Below are 14,455 nucleotides of genomic sequence, written 5' to 3'. Positions count from 1 at the left end.
CAAAAGCTGGTGAAATTATGATAAAAAATTTTTAACAGGCATACAGGAGGATAATCGATTCCTAAATCTGGATCCAGGTGGAATGAATGTATGAAATTTGGCCAGTATGACCCAGCACTACCACTGTGTAGCTTTTCATTGCTGGAAGATCAAGGTGGTGCAGGTATAAATAATCACCCTTCTGCATGGAAGGCATCATATTATGGGTCTGGGGACATCTCAGACCACAAGTAAAAAGAAGTCTTTTTATGGAAATTGGTCAAACAAATAAACCACATTACAGAATAAGCTAGCAATCAGTTTTTTCAAGGTACTGTAAATCTCTTTTACTAGGGAATTCCAGCACACCAACAAATAAGCCAATATTAACTCTTTACAGTATTTACAGTTATGGTATTCTCAGACTCCATGATTAAAAAATCCCATTGGTTTACTCAAAAGACAGACTACTAAAGGTAATCACTTACTGTAAGGCGAGAAGCCAGATTACTGCCAGGGTGATGGAGCCTGTTCAGAGAAATACACACAATGTCAACGTCAGTTTCATCACACTATCCTGGGTAGCAATTACCAGATGCAGTATACCCTGTGAAGTGTCTTGTAGCAGTAACTTACTGACAAAGCCATAAATGTGGTAAGATGATCATGACAAATTTGTACAATTTGTACACTGTAATAGCCATTCCAGGCATCCAGGTTCATTTTCTTTTTACCATTTGGGATTACTGTAGCAATTTCTGGTGAATTGGGCACAATATGGTAGATTTCTCACATAGGATACACACTCAGGGGCTGAAAGTCAAGTGTGAGGAGACTTGACATTTTCTTTGCATACACACACAACCATACGGTGGCAGCAGGTGAAGGGTTCAACTATACATCCTGGTACTAGAGTGCTTAGTTATATATTGTGGTCAAGATCAGCCTTGATTACTAGCTGGGTACATTGTGAGTGACTACTTTGACATCTAAATTTGTCAGTCACATGATGGTGAACAAATTGTAAGGAACTCTAGCTGATGTTCACAGGAACATCCTGTATCAATTGGGAATTCTTCAGTTCACCCAATTGTTTTCTAAAGGTCTGAAGGAAGCGGGCACATAGCAGTGGGGGTGTTTCGGACTTGGGCCAATTGCTCCAAGGCATTGCAAGCTACACTGTTTAACAGTTGAGCACAGTTATAAGTTACATAGGTTAAATAGTTTTGACTAATCTGTCTTACTTGGCTTTACCAAAGATGAGGTAGCCCATATCACAGCTTTACCAAAGATGAGTTAGCCTATCACCTTTATACCCACCATAGTATCATGTGCCTGCCTATGGACTGGAGTATGAACTCTGTAGTATGGTTCGCTACCCAGAAACTGTATTAAGGAAAAACAAGCAGTTCCTACAGCCATCACTTCTGCAAGTGCCAGTAATTGCAAAAGCATATTATTCAAAGCTTTGTGAATAATCTCAAAATATGACACAGCAGATGCAATAATGGTAGATAACATTAAGTGGCATGAGAGACTGCAAATAAAACTTTGACTACTGTGTTTTTGCAGTTATCGGCACTTGCAGTGGTAAGTTTTTGGGCTTTGCTCTGAGTTATCCTTATTCTGGCGGACAGAAACTGTGATGAACTGGTGGACTTTCACAATGAGTTTTTCCCTCAGTATGAATATTGTCCTTTGTTTACTTCACTGTTGTTTGCTTAAATTTTTTTTATAGGAAACAAGAGCTTCTGCTGCTGCACAGTGTCAAACAAGTGAAGGCACACCGTTTTTTGTATCTCTTGTAGTTTCTACAGACTAACTTCCTCTAAAGTCATATTTTTGTCTCAAAGAGGTTGAGCTGAATGTCAATGTGAGCATTTTTCTTTGCAAATACAGGTACATCCCAGAATTACATCAGTGTAGTCTCAACCTTATCAATCTTGGCATTTTTCACTGAAGACTAGCATACATTTGCTGGTCCTTGAGAATATGAAGTGCAACCGTAGAGACTAGTGTTTTTCTTGTGAATGAAAATTTTCCATGGAGAGATAATTTTTTTTCTGATCTGTTCGGTGTGCTGCCACTAACAGTTCATATAAGGCCCTTATACACTGGCTCATCAAAACTTTGTAAAGCACAAACTTGACTTTAGTTTTTTATTTGACCATTGTCATATTACTGTATCATGGTGTGAAAAATACTATTTTTGATGAGTACCAGCTGCCAGTTTGGTGGGCCTCTTCACTCTTTTTAAACAACTTGGCAATGGTGATGGATCATGGGGCCTACATGGTACTGAGCAGTGATGAGGTCTGTGATAATAGCTGCATCTAAGTCATAAATCTGTAACCACAACCAGAACTACAACACTTTACTGTAAGCATAGTACTTTCATTAGTAGATCTGTTCCTCACTGGACAGGTTGGTATTGTTCCCTGCCAGCACTGTTGGCCCATATCTCACTCTCCGACCGCCAATGAAGAATTAGAAAATTTATTTCTGAGATAGAAATTCATTTATTATAATGTGGTTTGATTCCACAATAAGCTGTGAGATCCTGTTGCTAGGGTAACCATTGGTTCTAGCCCTAGAGATGATAATCAGCTCAGTGGTCTGGTTAAACTAAGGTATACTTAACTTCTTCATTAGTAGACAGTACTGACTCCTGGTATTGCTCAGATCATGGTCATAAACAGAAACTAGGTCTATCTGTCTCAACACATGCTATCAAATAATGATGATGGTCATCTGAAATAAAAGAAAAATTTGTAAAATACATGTACTGTATAATGCTACAACAGCAAATTGTAATACCTGTAATATAAAGTATGGATCACTGTCATCTAATAATTCATATTTCAGTAGGAGTTTTAAAGCTTTAAGGCAGAAGTACTGTATTTACTGAGTGTTAAGTTTGAGATTATTAGCTGTTTTTTTTATTAATTTTATTGAACTTTATATTATATAATTTTTTGAGTTATTGGTTTTCAGAGGTGTTTCTCACAGTACATCAAAATATAAAAAACTTGAATACATTAAATTTTCTCAAGCATACGTTCAGAAAATCTTTGCCTTATAGTATCTAATGGTTGATGGATGTTGCATATGATGTACTGTACTGTACTGTATTTACCCTTACTGTAGTAAAAGTGCTGCTTCTCACAAGTTGCTCTTAGCAAGTGGAGCTAAACCGGGCACTTCATAAAACAGCCTTCAAATTACCAGTAGCCTGTATTTGTCTCTTTGAATTCCAAAGTAATGACAGCATCACTTTTTTTAAACCATCATCTGTATGCTGTGAAGAAAAACTTTAAATGTTAGACCTTACAGTAAATACAGTACCATTAAGAATCATATTTACCTTTCTTTTTGTTGTAGGTTATTCAGGATGAAGAAAATTTCTTCAGAAAGATTAACACAGATGTGGTCATAGAGGGTACTTCTACCATGCAACACCACAGTGTTTCTGGTGCACCATGTATGTGATCCTCTCTGGGAAAAGATTCAAGATGTCTAAAAATTGGCTCTTTTGCTCCAATGAATGCATTCAGGCAGCAGCAGCTGACCTAGCTATAAACCCAAATCCCAAAATAAAAGAAGTTTAAGTGATAGTGGTTTCAATTTTTTGAGGTCGTAAATTGTATCTTATTCTCACAAACTTATACTGTACTGTATATAAACTAGCAAAATTTTTAGATACCTTGATTGATGTCATTAACTGAGTGAATAGTACTGTAATTGAACAAGTGAGGCATTCAATAAGGGGATTAATTATGTTCAGCATACTGCACAAGCTTGCATTCAGGAAGTACTGATGGGTAATGGCAATTACCCTCAAGCTTATGCCTGCTTTGTCACTGCTTACATTTTCTTAGAATTTTTATGTACACAATGCTGTTTTTATGGACAGGTCCAGGTTTTACAGTACAGTACAGTTATTTTTATTTTATAAAAATATCAGAATCCCAAGGTTCATTGTCAAAATGCTGAGTAAATTTTCCTTTCTACACCTACAGCTACAGAAGTTAAGTTTTCCAATACAGTAGAAATCTCACCACTCACATGAAATACCTAGAAACTACATTTTTAATACTGTACTTAGAAACTACATTTGTAAAAATTATGGCACTGTACTTCCATCTCAATTAAGTTTTTCCAATACAGTACTGTGCTTTTGTTCATAGTTTAGATCTGTAGCTTAAGAGGATTCGTTACTTCCCTGCTACAACAAAACATAATCGAGGAATCATATTAGTCTTAAGTATTATTTTACCTTTAGTAATTCCTACTCTGCCATGAGAACTAAACATGGCAAAAGTCCTGTTAAGAATTAAAGAATTACTAAGCATTTCAAGCTTGTTGTCACATAGGTTTTCTTGAATATCTTTTCATATATCAGTTGTATCTTCTTGATATTTTGGCACAGCATGTTTTAGACCCTCTGGTGATTTTTGGCAATATAGTGAAGCACCAGAATTTATTGATTAAGGCAATTTACTCTTGAACTTTTACAATTACCTCAACATTTGTTGTAGATATCTGAACACCTGTCCTTGGCTTAGCTAAAGAATTAGGAAAGAAGCCCCGCCCACTCGTTTCTCTTTTCTCTCTCTGTCGCAAACTTATGAATGGAAGAGTGTACTACGATATGGCTTTTTACATTCTACATATCCAGATTAGTTAGTACATGAAGTTCATCTGCATTTCATTGTTTTGAGAGATTATTATAACCTCATGGTTCATTTACAGTGCTGTATATAGATATAGATGAGTGGACCAACAGAAAATTAGAGGGGTAGAAGTTTACTGGTTTTCATGTATGTTTATTTTGTTGTCCGATATGCGCAAACATCTGAAGTCACCCATAGCTGCAAGTATACATCCATCCAACTGTATCAGCTATGGCAAACCTGTTGCAGTTTTGTGGATGTCACAATGCATGTGCATTACGGCTGTTCGCTGCATATAATGCAGAGAAGGTAGCAATGGGCTAAGAATTTCTCTGAAAAGGTTTTCTCTGAAAAGGTAAGTGATAATCTCTGTAAGGGTTCCCTTTAACATACATGCACCGGAACACAAGTGAATGATTTTAAAATTCTTTTATCAAATTGGCAATTATAGCATTCTGTGGAAGGATTTTGATTGTTGAAACTGGTAGGCCTACTTAGACGCTTGCAGCTCGCTGCATAGGTTTCTATTTCAGTGATAAGGAAACAAATATACCTGCCTTCATTTTTAGCTGTACTGCTTAATATTTCTATAAACATGTTGATGGGTATTTCCAAAATGAAATAAACAAATTATATGTTCAATGTCTTCATGGAATTGCAATTTCTGTATACAGTAATTTCTGATACCTTTTTTGGCTATATATATCATAATGTATATAGTGGTGTTGTTAAAAAAATAGCTGTTGTTTCATCCATTTTTTCTCCTTTTCATTTCCACATCTGCAGTATCTTATAATCAAATCTGGCGTACTACCAACCCATTCTCATGGTAATGAATAAAAATATACATATATAAAAACTTACAAATGCCTATATGAAAGATATTGAATAGGAAATGGTTACTGTCGGTAATTCAAAACGTAAAAAGTCATATCGCAGTACTCTTCCATTCATAAGTTTGAGACAGAGAGAGAAACGAGGGGAGAAGCTTCTTTCCTAACTCTTTAGCTAAGCCAGGGACAGGTGTTTGGATATCACAACAAATGTTGAGGAAACTGAAAAAGTTCAAGAGTAAATTACCTAAAACATGCTGTGCCAAAATATCAAGAAGATGCAGCTTATATGTAAAAAGATATTCAAGAAAACCTATGTGACAACGGGCTTGAAATGCTTAGAAGCTCTTTAATTCTTTGTAGTCAAATAGCTAATAATCTGTATATTTAAATCTACAGTATATTGTGTGGGTTTGAAATAACCTACATTTCACAGTAAAGGTGCTACAGTATTTTATAAGAATAAAAGAATGCCATGGAAAATGTATATAGTTTTATATTTGATTAATACTAGAAAAGATATTCATACTTGAAAATGTACGATGGTTCACACTATTATAAAATATTTTATATGTTTTATGTGTACATTGAAGAATTTGTCCTTATTTTGCTGTGCACACATTCTTGTATGTCCTTCATAACTATGCAAAACACAATGAATATTTATAGAAGCCAAAAAGTAAAAATGTTTTTCATGAATAAAAAAATTCACTCATAGTCTTTTAAGTCATGACCCTTGTATTTTTACAGTGATAGTGTAATATATCTTTTGCAATATACATTCTCTTGAGAATATAAATTGCTAGATATACCAAAATACATCACTGTTGTATCTTTATAATATAAAAAGTGCTACTCTACAAAATACATCCTATGTAAATATTGCTGGCACATATGGTAGAAACCATGAGCAATTTAAAAAATCTAAGAAACAAATGGAGAAATAAGTACAAAAACACAGTTACAGTACTGTACTGTATCACAAAAAAAAACTGCCTGAATGTTTGAAATTTGACAAATTTTAATTAATTTGTATTTTTCATAGCTAACAAACCTATGGTCTTAATGTGAAGATAAAATCTTCTAGCAACAACTGGAAACCAGTAAAAAAACGAAAAATTCTAGAACAAGGTATTGGTAGCACCGGGGTTCGGCCAATCGGATGAGAGAGAAGGCATCAGCCAACCTCGCTTCACCCAAGGGCGCCGTGATGCATCAGTTTCTTCCAGCCCAGGGAATTACTTTGAAGTGTGGCAAGAGGTGGCCAATGCATGTTAAGACAGTAGGTTTGTTAGCTGTGAAAAATACAAAATAAAATTTGTCATTTGTTCATATGCAGAACAAACATAGGCCTTAACGTGAGGTAGAGTCACCTTTGGTGGGAGGAAAGGAGTCTTGAACTGACTGGAGACTCAGCACACCTGGTTTCGTTTTCTGGTTAGGCTAAAGCAGAGGAAGAAGATGTATTCACCTGACTTGTCAGATAAAAATGTTTACCAAACAGTGAGACTACTGGGCTAATACACAATGTGGAGGAACATTGTACAGTGTCACCAACTTTCGGTGGGGGATCTGTTCCAGCGCCACGCCTTAAGTTGGTTTTTCGCCGTTATTGGTGCTTTAACAGCGCTTACGGTGCTGTAACTTGATGCTGCATCAAGTTACAGCGCTTACCATTAGCTCTGTAACTTGATGCAACATCAAGTTACGGCACTGTAAAACAAACCTACATTAGCCACCAATTGTTTGTTATCATTCTTCTCTCCCCTTGTCAGAGAGAGGAAGGACCAGCTTCTGCAAAGAAAATATTTGTGTAAGAATAAACTTTCTCAAACAGAAAGGCCACTCGCTCACCTGTATCTAACCAGTTCCAGCTCATGATGGATCAATCTTCCTACTGCCTGTGGGTAGAGAAGAAGGGGAAAAGGGAAAGAAAAAAAGACCAGTCATCCCATTCACTCTCACTTTTATACCAATGTCTTAGGCAAGATACAAACTGCACTGCTAGGGGCACTGGACGAGCTACACAACTTATTGAGCAGCCACCACTGGACCCAAGGAAAAGGAAAAAGTGTCCAAGGACCTGTGGGCAATGTTCCGAAGATAGAAGAATGTGAAGGTGGTTTGACAAAGCCAAGTACCAGCCTTCAAAATCCTATGAACAGATAAATTCTTAAGAGCTAATGAAGGGCCTAACATCATGTGCTCTTGCACGCACTGGGTTAGAATTTGAGGTTGTAGAAGAGCTATAAACATGTCTAATAACCTCACGGAAGCAGGAGGAGATGGTATTCTTGGACACTTCTTTCTTGATCTGGCCTGTGCTTACAAAAAGGCTTTGACACCCTGGCCTGAGATGATGAGTCCTTTTTAGGTAACCATGCACTACCCTGACAGGACATAAGAGCAATTTGTCTGGGTCTTTACCAACAAAATCTCTCAAGGAAGCGATGGAAAAGGATTCAAATCTGTCATCATGAACCGAAGGATTTTGAAGTCTTAGCTATGAATTCCAGGACAAATTCGAAAGCTATGGACCCTCAACCCTCGTGTTTAAGATCAGAAGAGAAACCATGGAGTTCTCCCACTCTCTTCGATGAAGCTAAAGCCAGTAAGAAGACCGTTTTAAGGGTCAAGTCTCTGCCAGATGACCGCTGTAACAGTTCGCATGGGGCTTGAGTGAGACTACTTAGCACCAGAGTCAGATCCCAACTAGGAGGTTTAAGTTCTCTAAGAGAACAAGACTGCTCAAACTTTTGAGTAGCATTGAGATTTCCCAAGAAGACAGGTCCACATCTTTTAAGCGCAGAACCAAACCCAATGCAGCCCTGTAGCCTTTGATGGCGGACACAGAGAGACTTTTCTCTCTCCAGAGAAAAACTAGGACATCTGCTCTTTGATGACACCAATCACAGTAGATGGCCCATTTTTCCAGGTACACGGCCGACGAATCTTCTGAGATAGCCAGACATCTTTGTCGCTGCTCTGCAGAAAAAAGCCTCTCACTCGCAGGAGATACTGGATTGTCTACAGCCGTGAAGAGATAGGGACCCTACTGACTGGTGATATCTCTCGATGTGAGGCTGACAGAGGAGCTTGTGCCATGGAGGGATCTCTCTGGGAACTGCTGACAGCAGGGTTAGCAGATCAGGGAACCATTCTGCATGAGGCTACCAAGGAGCTAAAAGGGCCATCCTGAGGTTCTGGGAAATCATTACCCTGTTTAAGAACTAACGGATCAGGCAAAAGAGTGGGAAGGCATAAACTTCCAGGTTGTCCCAAGGATGTTGAAGGGCATCCTCCACCACGGCAAAGGGATCAAGGACAACCGAATAGAAGACCTCTAGCTTCCGGTTGAACCTTGTTGCAAACAGATCTATCATTGGCCTTCCCCAAAGGAGGAAGAGCCTGTCCACTATCTCCTGATGTAAGGACTACTCTGTCCCCAGAGCCTGACCCCAACAACTGTTTGTCGGCCACCAAATTCCCCTTGCCTGGGATATACGTGGCTGAGAGGTCTACTGATTGGTCTATTGCCCACTGGTGTAGAAGCACCGTCAGAGAGTGGAGACTAGCCCCCGTTTGTTAACTTAAGCGACCACTGTAGTGTTGTCATACATTAGAACTACAGAGTTCCCCAACACTCTTTCCTGAAAATCTTGAAGTGCCAGGAAGCCTGCTTTCAGCTCCAGAACATTGATGTGCAGCTGCTTGTCCTGAAGACTCCAGACTTCCGACATCAGAAAGTCCTCCAAATGAGCTCCCAACCCTCATACAAGGCGAACGAGAACAGGAGAATTTCTGGAGGAGGAGAATGAAGAGGCACTCCTATAGTCAAGTTTTCGTCAGCTAACCACCACAGCAGGCCCTTTCTCACCTCTGTAGACAGAGGTACCTGGAACAATGGTGAGTCCCCTGCAGGGGACCAGAACTCTCTCAGTCTCCATAGAAAAAACAGGGCCACTTTCCTGAACTTCTCTATTTGTTGGTCCGATGGAAATACTCTTGACAACACTGTGTCTATTACCATTCCCTAGTACAGAATCTTTTGACTTGGGAGAAGATTCGACTTCTCCAAATTTATTATGATGCCTAGGCCATGACAAAACTGGAGAAGATGATCTCTCTTGGATTAGCTTTTCCTTAGAATCTGCCAGGACCAACCAGTAGTCGAGATATCTTAAGAGCCGAATTCCCTGATGAGCCCAGGATGACACTAGGGTGAACACTCTTGTGCACATTTGAGGGGCTGTTGTTAGACCGAAGCAAAGGACTTTGAATTGAAACACTCTCTCCCAGGCTGAAGAGGAGAAACTTTCGGAAAGCACGATGGCTCAGAATCTGGAAGTAAGCATCCTTCAGATCTATTGTGAGCATATTATTATTATTGTTAAAGTAGTTTAATTGAGACCATTGAGCTGACTTTCAGCTCTCATAGGGCTGGCTTGAAGGATTTGATTAAAATACCAGGTCCAGGCCTGGAAGTCAACGCTAGGACCCAATAGATCATTCGATACAATGATGAATGAATTAAAATGAAATTAAAAACTGCACATAGGCACATCCTCTCATACAATAAATACATTTACTCAGACTTCCTTACATACATACTAAAACAGTATATTAAAATTCAGAATATAAATTAAGCAAAATTTTAAAAAATTTTCTCTTTTTTGTAAAATTCAAATGTTAAAAGGGTTTTCATGCTTTTATTATTTACTTATTTTTATATTTTATTAATTAAATTACAGTTCTTCAAGAACATCAAAATTGGAACGATTGAAAATGTGAAAGATTCTGACAAAATTTCTTTCATTGATCTATTTCCAAAAGTAGACATTTGTTGTTGGTCATACTTTGGACATTCACATAACACATGTCTGATCGTTATTATTACTCTGCATTCTGAGCACTCGGGGGCCGGGCCATGTGGGCTGCTCATTAGAAAGTGCCCATGTGTCATGAGTATGGCCTATTCAAGACATGTTAAAATTTCTTGTGTCTTTCTCTCTTTGATATGATGAACTCCATTTTTTAACATTTGGTTTTATTTCTTTCAGTTTATTACTTTCAGGTTCTTCATCCCATATACATTGCCATTTATTTATGATACCCATTTTTATGTGAGTTACATAATCAGCAACAGGGATATTCACATTTGATCTTGTCATGTGAGTTGCTGCTTTAGGTGCTTTTGTCTGCATCTTCATTTCCTTTGATCCTACATGCTAGGGATCCCAAAATATTTCTACATTTTCCATTATTATATAATTTATGGAGACATAATTTAACTTGTTGTACTATATTATTCTTTTATTTGTAACTTTGAATAGCTTCTATAGCTTTTGAATCACTGAAAATCACAAAATTATTAAATGATGATTCTTTAATTATTTTTATAGCTGATGCAATTCCATACAATTCTGCTGTAAATACAGAAACATTATTAGGAAGAGAGAATCGATAAGTTTTGTCTTGGGACACTGCAGCATATCCTACTCAGTGTTCTGATTTAGATCCATCTGTATATATTGCGTAATGTGGACCTTTTCGGTTTATATGCTCTATTGTATGCTGTCTAAGGTGTTCTGTTGTATATGAGTTGCTTTGATAAATACTTGAGGTGTGTGCAAATTCTCATTTTATTCATTGTCCAGGGAGGAGGTGATTTTACTATTACAGGCACTTGTATATTTATATGCAGCAACTCAAACAATCTTCTAGCTCTAATTGGGAAAGGTGGTGGATGGTTGTTTATAAATACATCTCTTAATTCAAATAATTTTTGGTTGGAGAATCACTAGTTTGAATTCTTAAAGCACTTTTCATTGTTACTAGCTCTCTATGGAGAGAGAAAGGCAGTTCACCACATTCAACTTGTAACGATGATTTTGGTGATGATCTAAAGGCTCCTGAGCATATTCTAAGGCCTTCATTGAAGACAGGGTCTAACATTTTCAGCACTGCGTCAGATGCTGAGCCATATACTCCGCTTCCATAATCAATGATGGACAGAACTGTTGTTCTGCAGTACAGTAAGGGTATGTCTATCGGCTCCCAAGTAGTGTTCTGATAGTTTTCTAATTAGATTTAATGCTCTTTACTTTTTAGATTTTACATATGTAATGTGGGCTCTCCAGTTCAAGTGGTATCAAATACTAATCCCAAAAATTTTGCTGTTTGGCCAATTGGTATACTGTGGTTTCTGATTTTTAAATCTATTTCTTCACCTTTTTTCCACTTTTTACAGTATTTTTATAAAACATGATTGCTTGAGTTTTATCTATGGAAAATTTAATGGCAACAGATGAGGCCCATTCATCTATTTTTACTATGCTTTTATTAACGATTTGTTCTGCATGTTTTAATCAGGATGCTGAATAATATATGGCAAAATCATCCATGTACAGGTTACTATTAATGCCAATAGGTGATTTACGATATCATTAATTGCTAAAGTAAACAGTGTGCCACTAAGGACGCTTCCCGTGGAACACCGTTTTCAAGTGGAAATGTTCTAGACAGATCATCATCAATTTCACCTGAAAATTACGCGGTTTGTCAAAAGTTCTGTATAAACCTAGGTAAATGTCTACGGATGTTGTTGGTTTTGTAAAGTTTTTATTATAGCATACCTCCATGCAGTATCGCATGCTTTTTCGATGTCAAAAAGACAGCTACAGCAATTTGTTTTGTTAAAACCTCTACGTATATGGTCTTCTAAGTTACAGAGAGAATCCAATGTGGATCTGTTGCACTGTGACCCAAACTGAGGGAGTTAAAATTTGATTTTCTCAAATGCCATGTTAGTTGAGAGCATTTACTCATTTTTTCTCTAACAATTTGTACAAGCAACTTGTTAAAGAAATTGGTCTGTAATTATTTACGTTACTGGGGATCTTTCCAGGTTTGGGGATAGGAATTATTATAGCTTTACACCATTCATCTGGAAATAAATTTCGAAGTCATAAATGATTATAAACTTATCAAGTATGACTTTGCCAACGGGTGCAAAGTGGCAGATCATCTCAAAACAAATATTGTCACCTCCAGGAGCAGATTTATTTGCTGTTCCAGAGCATACTCCATCTCTGACATACTAAATTTCCTATTATAATATATATCTTCTATTGTTTCAAAATTTATTGTTATTAATTCTATTTTATTTTTTCTTTGTGTGAAGTGTTCATCTAAATTTTATCACTACTTTACATTTACTAAATTTTCTCCCATTATTTTACTTATTTCTTTTGGATCAAGTGTTCTTTTCCCATCTTTTAATATGCATGTCTAGGTGGTTTGACATGGTACCATTTATTTTCCTGAATTTTTCCCATATTTTGTGTATGGGAGTATTATTAGAGAGATCTGATACGTATTTCCTCCATGAAATGATTCTTCCTTGATTACTTCTTTTTTAAATTTTGCAGATATTTTGTTGTATACAGGTTTTAATGTTTCAATTTCTATTAGTAATACAGTCATTTTTGTAAGTTCTTTCTAATATCGGTAATTTTTTATTCATTTTATTGAACTTTCTATTCAAATTATCTAATCGTCTCCTATTGAGTGTTTTATATTTATTAATTCTGTTAACTCATTAGACTCTCCAGTGGAACTTTGTGTTTTTGTTGGATGGGGTTTTGACTTGGTATTGTTTTCTTTATCAGCAGCATTTTAATGAAATCAACAAGAAATTTATTAGTTTCATTTATGGTCTTTAAATATTCAAATTGTGGGATATTTCTAGTGTGCATTTCATATCCTTCCCAATCTGCTTTATAAATGTTATAGTGAGGGACATGTTTTGCAGGATTATTTTGCATAAGGAAATTAATATTGGAAATGATCACTTGTGTGCAAGTCATCAACTGTATTCCAATCCAATCTGTCAACTATGCTTGTTGTACATAAAAAGTTAAGTCTACTGAGGAAAATGTTCCATGTGCTTTTGAAAATATAAAGTAATTTTCGTCATCATTTATACAGCACATGTCGTTTGAATCCATGAACTCTTCTATTTACTACCTATTCTATTTGAGTTTGTACAATGACAATCCCATATTGGTTTGTGAGCGTTAAAATCACCTACTATTAATGTAGGTTCTTGATATTGTTAAGTAAATCTTTAAGTTTATCAATGTCTTGAGCTTTATTAGGTTGGTTATATAGGTTATAAATTATGTAATTATCGTTTTTATTCGTATTTTAATACTTGATATTTGTAAAGTCAGCAAAATTTACAGGTACTGTCTGTATACTTTGTTATGTACACATATATATGAGTACCCTAAATTTCCTTCTTCTTCTCTAGATGTAGATACTAAGGTATATTTACCTATTGTTGATATTGTTTTGTTGACATGTTGTAAACATAATATCATGAGTTCGTATTCTTTTAATGTCGTTGTATTTCTCCTTAGGTGTAATCTGGTCCGTGGGCCATTTACGTTCCATTGCAAGGATATAGCTTATTGAAAATATTTTTATTACAGCAGTTGTTTTATCACTTTTTTTTTTATGCGTTATCAATTTTGGATTTTTTCTAATAATTTACTCACGGCATTCATTTGTTTTTCTCATAATATACTATGCCGATGCATGCAACCTTTTTCATGGGTACTCATTCTGTTTTTTTTTCTATATTTCCATAAAGTTTCTTATAATGTTTGTTAAGCCATCTTTTTGTTATGTTTTTGTTATTGTTGCATCACCCAATGAAACAATCATTACATCCACAAGAGTTGTCATGTATATTTCTTCTTATTTGTTCTTATTGTGCAATTATTGGTGATGGAGTAATCTCTTCTCCTTTGACATATTCATTATTGTCTAAGGTACTATTGTCTTCCATTCTTGTATTTTGATATCAGCATCCATTGGGACGTGAGATATGGTATATTCTTAACTTGTTTTGTTTTGTTTCTTTCTTCGTATCTTTTATCTTTGATTTAACTGATGTTTCTCTAA

General features: G+C 36.3%; 1 protein-coding gene across 5 annotated transcripts in view; it reads left to right on the top strand.

Moving 5' to 3' along the window:
- The window catches only part of LOC136839040 (uncharacterized), a 76,199-nt gene extending 69,997 nt beyond the window's left edge, over positions 1-6,202 (top strand). For all 5 annotated transcript variants that reach the window (XM_067104706.1, XM_067104726.1, XM_067104719.1 and 2 more), the window contains exon 10: positions 3,361-6,202. In XM_067104706.1, coding sequence (XP_066960807.1) covers positions 3,361-3,468 — 108 coding nt within the window. In that variant the 3' untranslated portion in view covers positions 3,469-6,202. The remainder of the gene's footprint in view (positions 1-3,360) is intronic.
- Positions 6,203-14,455: the final 8,253 nt, after the last annotated feature.

This window comes from Macrobrachium rosenbergii, chromosome 1 (assembly GCF_040412425.1).
Source record: "Macrobrachium rosenbergii isolate ZJJX-2024 chromosome 1, ASM4041242v1, whole genome shotgun sequence".
Taxonomy (NCBI): domain Eukaryota; kingdom Metazoa; phylum Arthropoda; class Malacostraca; order Decapoda; family Palaemonidae; genus Macrobrachium; species Macrobrachium rosenbergii.
The sequence above is the reverse complement of the archived record's forward strand: the minus strand, read 5'-3'. Positions and strand labels throughout refer to the sequence as shown.